This window comes from Oryx dammah, unplaced genomic scaffold (assembly GCF_014754425.2).
Source record: "Oryx dammah isolate SB20612 unplaced genomic scaffold, SCBI_Odam_1.1 HiC_scaffold_18, whole genome shotgun sequence".
In the NCBI taxonomy this organism is placed as follows: domain Eukaryota; kingdom Metazoa; phylum Chordata; class Mammalia; order Artiodactyla; family Bovidae; genus Oryx; species Oryx dammah.
The window spans coordinates 48,997,751-49,013,641 of record NW_024070202.1 but is presented as its reverse complement, the minus strand read 5'-3'; the positions used below and the strand labels follow the sequence as shown (position 1 = coordinate 49,013,641).

The window sequence follows — 15,891 nt, the reverse complement described above, 5'->3', positions numbered from 1 at the left end:
ATAAGGGGTAGATTTCAAGAGAATGAATTCTGAGGAAGTAAGAGAATATGAGAGAAAAAGAAAATATTCAAGTGCTTTAAAAGAAGATGTTCAGTTTAAAAAATAAAAATCAAAACTACTATTCAAGTGAATTATTTTCACTTTTATTACTATAGTATGTAATAATTTTACTAACTTTTTAGAATTCAAAATTATTTCTCTTGATAGAGAAGAAGAAACCCAACCTTTATCCTTACAGTTTTCTGTGGTCAAATGTAAATAACCTAGTCATATAATTTCTATAATAGATGGTTGCTGTTCAGTCACTAAGTCCTGTTGATTCTTTTAAATCCATGGACTGTAGCACACCAGGCTTCCCTGTTCTTCACTATCTCCTGGAGTTTGCTCAAAAACTCACATCCATAGAATCAGTGATGCCACCCAACTATCTCATCCTTAGTCGTCCCTTTCTTCTCTTGCCCTCAGTCTTTCCCAGCATGAAGGTCTTTTCCAGTGAGTTGGCTCTCTGCATCATCAGTTCAGTTCCGTTCAATTGCTCACTCGTGTCCGATTCTTTGTGACCCCATGAATCGCAGCACGCCAGGCCTCCCTGTCCATCACCAACTCCCGGAGTTCACTCAGACTCGCGTCCATCGAGTCAGTGATGCCATCCAGCCACCTCATCCTCTGTCGTCCCCTTCTTCTCCTGCCCCCGACCCCTCCCAGCATCAGAGTCTTTTCCAGTGAGTCAACTCTTCGCATGAGGTGGCCAAAGTGCTGGAGCTTCAGCTTTAGCATCATTCCCTCCAAAGAAATCCCAGGGTTGATCCCCTTCCGAATGGACTGGTTGGATCTCCTTGCAGTCCAAGGGACCCTCAAGAGTCTTCTCCAACACCACAGCTCAAAAGCATCAGTTCTTCAGCGCTCAGCCTTCTTCACAGTCCAACTCTCACATCCATACATGACTACTGGGAAAACCATAGCCTTGACTAGATGGACCTTAGTCGGCAAAGTAATGTCTCTGCTTTTGAATATGCTATCTAGGTTGGTCATAACTTTTCTTCCAAGGAGTAAGCGTCTTTTAATTTCATGGCTTCAATCACCATCTGCAGTGATTTTGGAGCCCCCCAAAATAAAATCTGTCAGTTTCCACTGTTTCTCCATCTATTTCCCATGGAGTGATGGGACCGGATGCCATGATCTTTGTTTTCTGAATGTTGAGCTTTAAGCCAACTTTTTCACTCTCCTCTTTTACTTTCATCAAGAGGCTTTTTAGTTCCTCTTCACTTTCTGCTATAAGAGTGGTGTCATCTGCATATCTGAGGTTATAGATGTTTCTCCCGGCAGTCTTGATTCCAGCTTGTGTTTCTTCCAGTCCAGCGTTTCTCATGATGTACTCTGCGTATAAGTTAAATAAGCAGGGTGACAATATACAGCCTTGACGTACTCCTTTTCCTATTTGGAACCAGTCTGTTGTTCCGTGTCCAGTTCTAACTGTTGCTTCCTGACCTGCATACAGATTTCTCAAGAGGCAGGTTAGGTGGTCTGGTATTCCCATCTCTTTCAGAATTTTCCACAGTTTCTTATGATCCTCACAGTCAAAGGCTTTGGTATAGTCAATAAAGCAGAAATAGATGTTTTTCTGGAACTCTCTTGCTTTTTCCACGATCCAGCGGATGTTGGCAATTTGATCTCTGGTTCCTCTGCCTTTTCTAAAACCAGCTTGAACATCAGGAAGTTCATGGTTCATTTATTGCTGAAGTCTAGCCTGGAGAATTTTAAGCATTACTTTACTAGAGTGTGAGATGAGTGCAATTGTGCAATGGTTTGAGCATTCTTTGGCATTGCCTTTCTTTGGGATTGGAATGAAACTGACCTTTTCCAGTCCTGTGGCCACTGCTGAGTTTTCCAAATTTGCTGGCATATTGAGTGCAGCACTTTCACAGCATCCTCTTTCAGGATTTGAAATAACTCAACTGGAATTCCATCACCTCCACTAGCTTTGTTCATAGTGATGCTTTCTAAGGGCCACTTGACTTCACATTTATTGGAGCTTCAGCATCAGTCCTTCCCGTGAATATTCAGGGTTGATTTTCTTTAGGATTGACTGGTTTCATCTCCTTGGAGTCCAAGGGCCTCTCAAGAATTGATGAAAGCATCATTTCTTCAGCACTCAGCCTTCTATATGGTCCAACTTTCACATCCATATGACTATTGGAAAAACCATAGCTTTGACTATACAGATCTTTGCTGGCAAAGTGATGTCTCTGCTTTCTAAAACACTGTATAGGTTTGTCATGCTTCTCTTTCAAGGGGAGCAATAGTCATATGGATGTGAAAGCTGGACCATAAAGAAGGCCGAGTGCTGAAGAATTGATATGTCAATACGCCTTTCCTTTTTGTGACCAAATAATAATCCATTGTATGGAAATGGCACATTTTTGTTTATCCATTTATTTTACTTACCTATCAGTTGGTATTTGGGTTGTTTCCTCTTATTGACTATTATGAGTAAGAATTCTTAGGAACATTTGTGTATAAGTTTTTGTATGTACATTTTTTTTAAATTGGGTATGTATCTGAGATATGCTAGGTCATATCCTAACTCTGTGTTTAATATTTTGATGTATCAAATCATATACATATACCTAAACAGTATTATGTGTGCTCAGTTGCTCAATTATGTCTGACTGTTTGCAGCCCTACGGTCTGTAGCCTGCTAGGCTCGTCTGTCCATGGAATTTTCAGGCAAGAGTACTAGTGCAGGTTGCCATTTCCTTCTCCAGGGGATCCTCCCAACCCAGGGATTGAACCTGTGTCTTTTGCATCTACTGCATTGGCAGGCGGATTCTCTACCACTGTGCCTTATATGTCAATTATATATCAATACAGCTGGAAAAAAGAACATTTTGGGAGTGCCAAAGTGTTTTCCCAGGAAGCTGTACCATTTTGCATTCCTATCAGCTATGTATGAGGGTTTCAATTTTTTCCTTTCCTGCCAATACTTCTTTTCTTTTTAATATAGCCATCCTACCAATTATGAAGTAGTATATCTTTTGGATACAAATTTTTCAAGTGACTAGTGATACTGAGCATCTTTTATTATGCCTATTGGTCACTGTGTATCTTCTCTGGAGAAATGTCTTTTAAAATCTTTTGGTCCCTTTTAAGTTATTTTTCTGTTTCCTTCCTTCCTCCCTCCCTTTGTTGTTAACTTTCTGTATGTGTCATATATAATTCAATTCTGTTCTGGCTTCCAGTTTAGTTGTTCAGAAACTGTCATTCTGACCTGGTCTTTTGAGGGAAATCTGTAGATTTCCTCTGGTTTGTTTTAGGAATTTTTCACTTTAGCATAGTGTTTGATGCGTGTGTGTTCTAAGTTGCTTCAGTTGTGTCTTACGCTTTGCGACCCAATGCACTGTAGTCCGCTAGGCTCCTCTGTCCATGGGATTCTGCAGGCAAGAATACTGGTGTGGGTTGCTATTTCTTCCTCCAGGGGATCTTCCAGATGCAGGGATCAAACCTGCGTCTCTTATGACTCCTACAATGGCAGACGGGCTCTTTACCACTGGTGCCACCTGGGAAGCCAAAGAATAGTGTTATGTACCATACTAAATGGTTACAAAATACAGCATCATGCACTTCATTTCCCCTCTTTGTTTAGTACAGTCTTTTGACAGTAACTTTTAAGAATCTCATTTTTGCTACCTCACTTGGTATTCATGATAAAAAATTTTTTTTTTCAAATTTATGTGTGACTTTAATGTATGAAAATTTTCAAGTATTCTAATTCAGTAATTGTGTTTAGAAGTTACATATCTCATCACTTTATGGGTGAATAAAACCTTAGGTTCTGAAAGTTACTTGCTGAAGTTCATATAGCCAATATGCAGCAATGTTCAGACTGAAACAGAATTTCTTTTGCTAAATTTAGGATTCTGTGATTTTGATTCTATGGAACATATAAAAAAGTAGAAAGTATGACTCCTGGTTTTCAGAAACTTGCTTGTAGGTCGAAAAATTAAAACCAAATCTAGATTCGTAAAGCATGGATGGAGAGCAGTGGACTAGGTGTTATGAGACCTGACTACACTCTTCATCCTTCTAGCTTCATGGTCACGAACAAACTTTATTATTTTTTTGTTTGTAGCTTTGAGATATAATTGACATACATGTACATTTAAGATACACAGTGTGGTAATTTGGTAGATGTATACATTGTAACATGATTACCACAGTAAGGTTAGTAATACACATTTCACTTTACATAATTACTATATTTGTTGTGGTGCTCTTGGTGGTATAGTATCTTTATACAGTGAAAGTTTGGACTGGATCTGTGAATTCTCTTCCAGTTCTAAAATGCTGTGATTCTGTGACACTGTGATAGTTTCTTTTATGAGTGCTTTTATTCTTACGGTTATGTTAGTGTGAGGTCAGGATTATTTGTGTTTAAAATAAACACTTTTTATATGTATTAGTGTTATTTTCTATACTCTTATTGCAAAAATATTATACTACTGTATAGCAGCAACTGAGTTGAGTATCTGGTAAATTTATCATAAAGGAAGAATGAGAAGCAGGGAGAGAAAGAAAAGAAAAATATGCCAGATACATTTTGATATCTTTATTTCTAGTATTTAATTTTTTCTAAATTGACTTCTTCCTTAGGATGAGTCTTACCTGTAAGAGGGATGTTCATCATGGAAATTCAAACTTTTGAAGTCCAAGGGCTCTTTGGAAATTTATTCATGTTTTAACCATTTTTATTCTGTTTACTTTGTCTAGACACTGCCATTTTAAATTTTGGAGAAACTTTTATGTTCCTGTTTAATCTTTTTATTCTTTGAGCTCTTAATTCATTTAAATGCCTGTGATATAAGAAGAAATAGCTCTGAACTTGTTTTTGCCTTGAACATAAAATCACTAAGCTGTATCCTCAATTAGAAGAAAGTACTTTTACCTTTAATTTTTTTTTTTTTTTTGCTTTTTATCCCCACTTTACTCTTTCCATAAGGCTTTTTCTTTCTCTGAGCAGAAGCTTCTGACTTCATCTATATACATGAAAACATGAGTTGAATTTAATTATCACCCCAAGAATCATCTCTATCTTAGCTCTTTTTAGTAACGTTGTTTGCTTATGAACTGCCTTAGAGTTTTTCAGAAAGAAAAATTTAAGAGCTTATTATCCTTTACATAGAATATATAAACTTTTTTAACTTTAATGTTATATAAGAAAATGAGTTTTAACTTTCAAATCTTATGTTTTTAACACTTTGAATCATATGTTTTGAAAAATACAACAGCTTTATTGGCGTATAATTCACATATGTGCATATAAGTTTTTTTATCTTTTTAATTTTTTTCACTTTTTATCATTTTACTTTTTAAGTCACATATATTAGCTTTCCAATTTAAGGTTTTTAATTTAGTTTTTTAACTTTGAACTTATATAAGTAAGAAAGTTTGAGAAAATGTTGATATGAAGGAGGAGGAAAGGGTTCTTAAAACCTTTTTTTATGTTCATGTTTTTTACATGTATGTGGTTTTCACCATATACATTTATAGGATTCTTTTTAGTTTTCAGTTGATAACAATGTCAAATAATTTTATCTGCATTGTTCTGTGTGATGATGATATAATTAACTGGCTTTATAAATAATTATCCACCAAACAAGTAATATACCAAAAATGAAAGAAGGAAGGAAGAGGAAAGATAACAACAGCAGTATAAGATGCCAGTGTCCCTAAACACTTTGAAAACACTGAGAATAGGCAGGATAGCAAAAGGGGAGAACCGCTGCTGGTGGGAGTCCTGCTGGGCTCATTTGGGAGTTAGCATTCAAGGGGCACAGCAGCTTTTGTTTGTGCTCTGGGAAAGCCACTCTCCGTTGAGAGTCCAGTCATTGTGAGACCATCATGGTGTGAGAAAGCACATGCTGGTGGTGGGGAGATGAAGGTAGAGGAGCGTTGAGGCACCGGACAGGGGAGTGAAGCCTTGTCGTTAGCAGAGGGTAGCAGAATGAGTAATCCTGGGGATACCACATGAAGCACATGAACCCTGCCTAAATTCCTGACTCACAGAGTTGTGAGGAAGAACAAATCATTTAAAACCACTATGTTTTGGGCTGGTTTCTTATGCAGCAAAAGATAATAGATATAACAGCTGAACTGATTTTGATGTATAGAGATTGCCATCCTCATAGAGTCCAGGGACTTTTGCTCCTATAACCTTTTATTAGGACTCTGATAGATGATGTACTTGAGACAATCAAATGACTAGAGAAACTTCAAAGTAAAACTAGTAATGACAGTAAGAACAAGGCTTAAATGAGGGATATAAAGTAGTATGTAATGGCTGTATGTTACTTTTAAAAAATATTCATTTATTTATTTTTGGCTGCATTGGGTCCTGTGGCACATGAGATGTCTCCTTGTAGCGCGCAGGCTTCTTTCTAGTTGAGGTGAGCAGGCTCAGGAGTTGTGGTGCATGGGCCTAGTTGCCCTGCATGGGCCTAGTTGCCCTGCAGCATGTGGGATCTTAGTTCTCCTAACAGGAATCGAACAGCTGTCCCCCACGCTGGAAGGCAGACTCCAAACCACTAGACCTCCAAGGAAGTCGCTGGCTATATGTTTTGACAAAGAAATAAATTCAACTCTAAGACATTGTGGGGAGAGTATGTAGGGAACAGTTTTTTTAAATTGTCTTTAGTCATATATATTTTTTTTTTTGTAGTTTCGGTTTTGAGTTCAGGTAACATTGGTATCCTGGAGAAGGAAATGGCAACCCACTCCAATACTATTGCCTGGAAAATCCCATGGACAGAGGAGCCTGGAAGGCTACAGTCCATGGGGTTGCAAAGAGTCGGACACGACTGAGCGACTTCATTTCACTAATGTTTGTATCATGCAGCAAAGCAAATGAATAATTATACATATTCTAATTCTGTTATCTCTGATGTCTCTGGAACCTGGAGTCTCTGTGGAAGAAATAATTTACAGATGTAATTTAGAAGATTAAGTATAAATATTCTCTGTTCCTATTTAAGTGGAAGTATCAGTGTGAACTCATGAGGTGTCCTAATTTTATCTTAAAATAGTGTACACATCATATGTATATATTTTTGTATATATGTATATGTATAATGTTAATCTGAGACTGTTTTATGTGTATCATGGAATCAAGCAAATGAATATTTATGTGGTATTTTAATTTCAACGTTTCCTAACTATGTGTGCTCCGAAGTCTCAGAAATGAGCAGACCTGTTTTCCCCAACATGGTCTTCAAATGCTGCTGACTTCTAAAGGAAATAAGGGCTTCTTTGATAAATCTTTGATTCCAGGTCTGGGACATGAAATATACATTATAATATTTTTATACCTGTATATCGTAAGGAAACTAGCAATAACTACTACGTAGAGTCATGACAAAAGGATTCAGGAGCCAACTTGAATAGGTTCTAGGGTGACCAGCTGTGTCATTTTTAACACTGCAACACCTGTGTCCCAGGAAACCACTCAGTCCCAGGCAAATCAATAGACGTGATCAGCCTCAGAGGCTCCCATGGCCAAAAATGGGACCTGGTGAGTACCTGTAAGGATAAGAGCTACAGTGGCTTCACATCTTTTTATTATCTTTAAATCTGTGAGTTCATAATGATATCTGAAACAGTGAACTTAATTATTCATCTTTTGTGGCTGTTAGGAAAACAAACCATTGGTAAACCAATGGAAGGAACCCAGTGATAATGCTTACTTTTCTGTATGAACAGTACCACTGGATAAACTAATATAGATGAGGTAAAGCTTCTTCTAATAGAGATGTTTTATATGCTAGCAGATAAAGACAAAATAAACTGGAGTAACACCATTTTGCAGTCATAATTATTATTATTATTGCTTTTATAAATAGAAGTATAGTTGCTTTATACTGCTGTCAATTTCTGCTGTACAGCAAAATGACAGCCATACATATACTTGGTGGTGGGAGTTTACTTGCTAAATTGTGTCTGACTCTTTGTGGTCCCCTGGAATGTAACCCGCCAGGCTCCTCTGCCCATGGGATTTTTCCAGTCAAGAAAACTGGAGTGGTTTGCCATTTCCTTCTTCAGGGGATTTTTCTGACCCAGGGATTGAACCCACATCTCCTGTGTTTCCTACTGTATCCCCTCTTTTTTGGATTACCTTCCCATTTAGGTCACCACAGAGCTCTGAGTAGAGTTCCCTGTGCTATCCAATAGGTTCTCAATAGTAATCTGTTAGTAGTGTATATATGTGTCACTCCTAATTTCCCAACTCATCCCACCCCCTCTTTTACCCTTTGGTATCAATACATTTGTTCTCTACATCTGTTGTCTCTTATATATTATGTTTTAATGGATTTTGATGTTGAGTATCAGTGTTGGTAACAACAGTAATGAATAAATTTTCCCAGAATATTAACCTGAATCTGATGAGTCTGCTTACATCCAACTACTAATGTTTAAGGAATATAGAAGATACAGGGACTTGTTAAACTAGAAGACAGTAATCAACTAAACCCAGTCCGTGGGAAACTGTATAGGACAGATGATCCAACATATTTAGCAGATTGCAAAGGAAAAAAGATGCTAAGGGAACCGATACAGATTTAAAAAGAGTAAAATTAAACTATAGCATTTAGGTATATACACTTCAGTGATGAAGCTATAAATGAAAATAAGGATATGATTACGACAAAAGCCAGAATGATGTCTCTCTTGGGCTGGGGGAAGTAGGGAGGTTGGATGGAGGATGTCATGACTGGAATGCAAAAGTAGGAAGTCAAGAGATACCTGGAGTAACAGGCAAGTTGGACCTTGGAGTACAAAATGAAGCAGGGCCAAGGCTAACAGTTTTGAAAGAGAAAGCACTGATCATAGCAAACACCCTCTTCCAACAACACAGGAGACGATTCTATATAGGGACATCACCAGAATGGTTAATACTGAAATCATATTGGTTATGTTCTTTGCAGCAGAGATGGAGAAGCTCTATACAGTCAGCAAAAACAAGACCAGGAGCTGACTATGGCTCAGATTATGAACTCCTTATTGCGAAATTCATATTTAAATTGAAGAAAGTAGGGAAAACCACTAGGCCATTCAGGTATGACCTAAATCAAAGCCCTTACAATTATACAATGGAAGTGACAAATAGATTCAAGGGATTAGATCTGATAGAGTGTCTGAAAAACTATGGTTGGAGGTTCATAACATTGTACAGGAGGTGGTGATCAAAACCATTCCCAAGAAAAAGAAATGCAAAAAGGCAAAATGGTTGTCTGAGGAAGCCTTACAAATAGCTGAGAAAAGAGAAGTGAAAGGCAAAGGAGAAAAGGAAAGATAGACCCATCTGAATGCACAGTGACAAAGAATAGCAAGGAGAGATAAGAAAGCCTTCCTAAGTGATCAATGCAAAGAAATAGAGGAAAACAATAGAATGGGAAAGACTTAAGAAATCTTTTCGAAAATCAGAGATACCAAGGGAACATTTCATGAAAGATGGGCACAATAAAGGACAGAAACAGTATGGACCTAATAGAAGCAGAAGATATTAAGAAGAGGTGGCAAGAATATGCAGAAGAACTATACAAAAAAGATCTTAATGATCCAGGTAACGATGATGGTGTGATCACTCACCTAGAGCCAGACATCTTTTGGAGTGCGAAGTCAAGTGAGTCTTAGGAAGCGTCACTATGAACAAAGCTAGTGGAGGTGATGGAATTCCAGCTGAGCTATTTCAAATCCTAAAAGATGATGCTGTGAAAGTGCTGCACTCAATATGTCAGCAAGTTTGGAAAACTCAGCAGTGGCCACAGGACTGGAAAAGGTCAGTTTCATTCCAGTCCCAAAGAAGAGCAGTGCCAAAGAATGTTCAGACTAAGCACAGTTGCACTCATTTCACATGCTAGCAAAGTAATACTCAAAGTTCTCTGAGCTAGGCTTCAGCAGTATGTGAACTGAGAACTCCTAGATGTTCAGGCTGGATTTAGAAAAGGCAGAGGAACCAAAGATTAAATTGCCAACATCCATTGGATCATAGAAAAAGCAACAGAGTTCCAGAAAAACATCTGCTTCATTGACTGCTCTGCAGCCTTTGATTGTGTGGATCACAACAAACTGTGGAAAATTCTTCAAGAGATGGGAATACCAGACCACCTGACCTGCCTCCTGCGAAACCTGTATGCAGGTCAAGAAGCAACAGTTAGAACCGGACATGGAACAATAGACTGGTTCCAAATTGGGAAAGGCATACGTCAAGGCTGTGTGTTATCACCCTGCTTATTTAACTTATTTGCAGAGTACATCATGCGAAATGCTAGGCTGGATGAAGCTCAAGCTGGAATTAAGAATGCTGAGAGAAATGTCAATAACGCAGATGATACCATCCTTATGGCAGAAAGCGAAGAGGAGCTAAAGAGCCTCCTGGTGAAAGTGAAAGAGGAGAGTGAAAAAGCTGGTGTAAAACTCAACATTGAAAAAACTAAGAAAATGGCATCTGGTCCCATCACTTCATCGTGAATAGATGGGGAAACAAAGGAATCAGTGACAGACTTTATTTTCTTGGGACCAGAATCACTGCAGAATGTGACTGCATTCATGAAATTAAAAGATGTTTGCTCCTCGGAAGAAAAGGTATGAGAAACTTAGCATATTAAAAAGCAGAGACATTACTTTGCCAACAAAGGTCCATATAGTCAAAGCTGTGGTTTTTCTAGTAGTCATGTATGGATGTGGAGAAGGCCGTGCCAACCCACTCCAGTACCCTTGCCTAGAAAACCCCATGGTCGGAGGAGCCTGATAGGCTGTAGTCCATGGGGCCGTTAAAAGTCAGACACGACTTCACTCTCACTTTTCACTTTCCTGCACTGGAGAAGGAAATACTGCATTGTTCTTGCCTGGAGAATCCCAGGGACAGGGGAGCCTCCTGGGCTGCTGTCTGTGGGGTCACACAGAGTTGGACAGGACTGAAGTGACTTAGCAGCAGCAGCAGCATGTATGGATGTGAGTTTGGACCTTAAAAAAATCTGAGCACCAAAGAATTGATGCTTTTGAACTGTGGTGTTGGAGAAAACTCTTGAGAGTCCCTTGAACTACAAGGAGATCAAACTAGTCAATCCTAAAGGAAATCAACTTTGAATATTCATTGGAAGAACTGATACTGAAGCTGAAGCTCCAATACTTTGGCCACCTGATGCGAGGAACTGACTCATTTGAAAAGACCCTGATGCTGGGAAAGATTGAAGGCAGGAGGAGAAGCGAATGACAGAGGACAAGATGGTGTATGGCATCATCGACTCAATGGACATGAGTTTGAGCAAACTCTGGGAAACAGTGAAGGATAGGGAAGCCTGGCATGCTGCAGTCCATGGGGTCGCAAAGAGTCGGACACAACTGAGCGACTGAACAGCAGCAACAACATGGAGGCCTTATGTAGTGGCAGAGAGAGTTTTGTTTCCTGATCCACATGGTAGTTCCAAGTTGATTTATTTAATTTCTGTATGTAATTTTCTATATGTATAATATCTAAATATATTTTTAAATACTGATTTTTTTTAGAGCAGTTTAGGTTCATAGCAAAATTGAGAGGAAGATATAGATTTCTTATGTATCCCTTGCCCTCACACATGCATAGCCTCCCTGTTAGTCAACATCTGTCACCAGAGTGGCACGTTTGTTAAAAATGATGAACTTATATTGATAGATCATTATGAAAGTCGATAGTTCTCTCTTAGTATATATTCTATGACTTTTGCAAAATACATAATGACATATATCCATCACTATGGGGGTTCCCTGGCGGCTTAGTGGTTAAGAATCTGCCTGCAGTGCACGAGCTGCTGGAGATGTGAGTTCAATCCCCTGAGTCGGGAAGATCCCCTGAAGGAAGGCGTGGCAACCCATTCCAGTATTCTTGCCTTGGAGAAAGAATCTCATGGACAGAGGAGCCTGGTGGGCTACAGTCCATAGGGTTGCAAAGAGTCAGACACAACTAAAAGGACATAGCACACATCCATCTTTATATAGTATTTTCAGTGCCCTTAAAATCCTCTATACTTTATTCTGCCAACTCCTGGCAACGGCTCATCTTGTTAACTGTCTCCGTAGTTGTGTCTTTTCTAGAAAGTCATATGGTTGCAATCATATGATATATAGCCTTTTCAGATTGACTCTTTCCCATAGTAAAATGCATTCAAGATTCCTCTGTGTCTTTTTCTGTCTTGATAGATCATTTCTTGTCAATGCTGAATAATTGTATTAGATTTGCTGATAAAAGTATGAAATAAAAAATAAGGAGATTGATTGGAGTGGAAGAAACTGTATTAGGAAATGGTGCGACTTGGTGCCTTACAGATTATCTAAGATGTGTTGACTGAGGGTTTTATTAAATGCTGTTGAATTCAACATAATCTGTTAGTAGAGAGCCACTGAAATTTATTAAAGGGGGGGCTAAACTGCTGAAAATCGTTTCTAAGATGATAAAGCCAGCAAGATGGATTTCAGCAAGAGATTGAAAAGCTACCCAAGAGACCACAGTTTTAAGATAAAAGTGGTAAAGATTTGGATTAGGGTGGTGCTTTTGGGAATAGAGGTAAAATAACTATTGTATTATGCAACAGAAGAATAATCAGTAAGCCTTGGTGACAGATTAAGTATGGTTAAACAGAAAAGCATTAGAAATAAGCTCAAAGCTTTCATATTTGAGGGCATATCCTTTATTGGTTAGGTATTAGGGAATTCTGGAAGGACAGTTCGTGCTGATTAGGCTGAAGTAAGATCTGGTATTTCTCCTCATGATGTGTTTAGAATATTGAGAGGAATGATTGCTTGGGATTTTACATTCCAAATAGTATATCTAAAAATAGAATTCTGACAAGCAAGAAAGTGACAGTAGTGGTTGTTTTTGGTGTCTACATAGTTGAGACATAGAAATATGATGGTGACTTTTTATCTTCTGATCTTTTGAAATTTGAATTATATGCTTCCATGACCTATTCAGAAAATAAAACTAAAAGATTTTTCCACAGTTTATTGTGATCCACACAGTCAAAGGCTTTGGCATAGTCAATAAAGCGAAAATAGATGTTTTTCTGGATCTCTCTTGCTTTTCCCATGATCCAGCAGATGTTGGCAATTTGATCTCTGGTTCCTCTGCCTTTTCTAAAACCAGCTTGAACATCTGGAAGTTCACAGTTCACATATTGCTGAAGCCTGGCTTGGAGAATTTTGAGCATTACTTTACTATTGTGTGAGATGAGTGCAATTGTGTAGTAGTTTGAGCATTCTTTGGCATTGCCTTTCTTTGGGATTAGAATGAAAACTGACCTTTTCCAGTCCTGTGGCCACTGCTGAGTTTTCCAAATTTGCTGGCATATTGAGTGCAGCACTTTCACAGCATCCTCTTTCAGGATTTGAAATAGCTCAACTGGAATTCCATCACCTCCACTAGCTTTGTTCATAGTGATGCTTTCTAAGGCCCACTTGACTTCACATTCCAGGATGTCTGGCTCTAGGTATGCAGGTTAGGAAGCAACAGTTAGAATTAGACATGGAACAACAGACTGGTTCCAGATAGGAAAAAGAGTACGTCAAGGCTGTATATTGTCACCTTGCTTATTTAACTTATACGCAGAGTACATCATGAGAAATGCTGGGCTGGAAGAAACACAAGCTGGAATCAAGATTGCCGGGAGAAATATCAATAACCTCAGATATGCAGATGACAGCACCCTTATGGCAGAAAGTGAAGAGGAACTAAAAAGCCTCTTGATGAAAGTGAAAGAGGAGAGTGAAAAAGTTGGCTTAAAGCTCAACATTCAGAAAACTAAGATTATGGCATCTGGTCTCATCACTTCATGGGACATTGATGGGGAAACAGTGGAAACAGTGACAGACTTTATTTTGGGGGGCCCCAAAATCACTGCAGATGGTGACTGCAGCCATGAAATTAAAAGACGCTTACTCCTTGGAAGGAAAGTTATGACCAGCCTAGATAAGCAGAGACATTACTTTGTCAACAAAGGTCCGTCTAGTCAAGGCTATGGTTTTCCCAGTAGTCATGTATGGATGTGAGAGTTGAACTGTGAAGAAAGCTGAGCACCAAAGAATTGATGCTTTTGAACTGTGGTGTTGGAGAAGACTCTTGAGGGTCCCTTGGACTGCAAGGAGATCCAACCAGTCCATTCTAAAGGAGATCAGTCCTGGGTGTTCATTGGAAGGACTGAGGCTAAAGCTGAAACTCCAATACTTTGGCCACCTCATGTGAAGAGTTGACTCATTGGAAAAGACTCTGATGCTGAGAGGGATTGAGGGCAGGAGGACAAGGGGACGACAGAGGATGAGATGGTTAGATGGCATCACTGACTCGATAGACATGAGTTTGAGTGAAACTTTGGGAGTTGGTGATGGACAGGGAGGCCTGGCGTGCTGCGATTCACGGGGTCGCAAAGAGTTGGACATGACTGAACTGAACTGAACTAAAAGATTAAGATACCTAAATTTTCCAGTTTGCAGGGGGGGGATTTTTATTTGACATTATTTTATTATTTTAAGTACTTCAGACTGTTGTTACACAGAAAAGCAGTCAGTTAAACATGTTTAGTACTTGGCTACCTTGGTTTACATATGTTTGTAAACATATATTTGATTGTACATTTGTGTATGTTGTATGTGCACAAGTGGGACTGTGTGTGGCTCTGAGGTGTATGTGTATTTCATTCAGAAAAAATGTTTATAGTTGAAGCCTCAGGGACCCTGTCTTCCTAGAGCTTTTAATTATTATTGCCACCAGTTAGGATTTTCCTCCTCAGATGGGAGATGTTGTTGCTTCTTCCAGCTTCAGGATCATGCAAAGATGGCTGTGATGTAGCAACATAGACTGTCTCTTTTTTCTTTATTGTCACCACTGAAGCTGAAGGTAATTACATATATGTTACTCCATCAATCTCCTTTCTTGTCATTCTCCCCTGGCAGTCAGCCTGGGTTATCTCTGTCTAGAATGCATGAGTCATTATTTCATGTCTTAGTCTTTTGAATAGGTAAAGACCCAGGATTGGATGTAATAACAGAAAAGGGAATAGAAGGTGACATACAAATGATAGGTTTATTTTAAAAATAGCTTTCTCTTTTACATTTAGTCATTAATGATAAATTGGGAAGAATCAATTAAGGGCATGCTTATTCTTTAAGGTCTAGTAAGTCTGTTCTCCTAGGGACGTAGGACCAATAAACTAAGAAACAATAAGGAACAGTAGTAGGAAGCTAAGCAGCCCTAGCACAGTGGTTGTCAACCTTGGCTATACACTGGGACTGCATAAGGATATTAGAACAAAAAGAAAAAACTGATTTTGCTTTAATTGATCAGAGCTGTGTCTTGCCTGGGTATTGGATCTCTAGCATCTGGAAAGATTAGACAGATTCACATAGTCATGAAACTTTATGGATTGACTTTACTTACTTAACATTTCACAGGTTGCCTGTGATTTGCTTCGGAGAATCATTCGCATCTTATATCTCAGTAAGAGACTCCAAGGACAACTGCAGGGAGGAAGTAGAGAGATAACAAAAGCTGCTCAGAGTCTCAATGAACTTGGTAAGTCCTCTTGTTCATCGATTCACTGGTTGAAGGATATTTGTGTTTCCAGTTTTTGGTGATTATAAATTTAAGCTACTTTAACATTTGTGTATAGGTCTTTTGTGAACTTAAGTTTTCATTCCCTAGGAGGAAATGTTCAGAAGTGCTGATTTTTAGGTCACAAGTCTCATGTTGATATGGTGCCTAGAAGATCTTTTGAATTTATTTCTTATTCATCATTCTTTTCTCAAACATTTAGAGCAGCCTCTTGACATTTGAGGGTTTAACAGTCACAGCTTTGATTATTAACAAGTTGC

The 15,891-nt window shown here is 38.7% G+C and overlaps 1 protein-coding gene across 2 annotated transcripts in view; it reads left to right on the top strand.

Moving 5' to 3' along the window:
• Nucleotides 1-15,891, top strand: part of COG5 (component of oligomeric golgi complex 5) — a 295,076-nt gene that overhangs the window by 15,826 nt on the left and 263,359 nt on the right. For both annotated transcript variants that reach the window (XM_040260820.1, XM_040260819.1), the window contains exon 6: nt 15,472-15,592. In XM_040260820.1, coding sequence (XP_040116754.1) covers nt 15,472-15,592 — 121 coding nt within the window. The remainder of the gene's footprint in view (nt 1-15,471; nt 15,593-15,891) is intronic.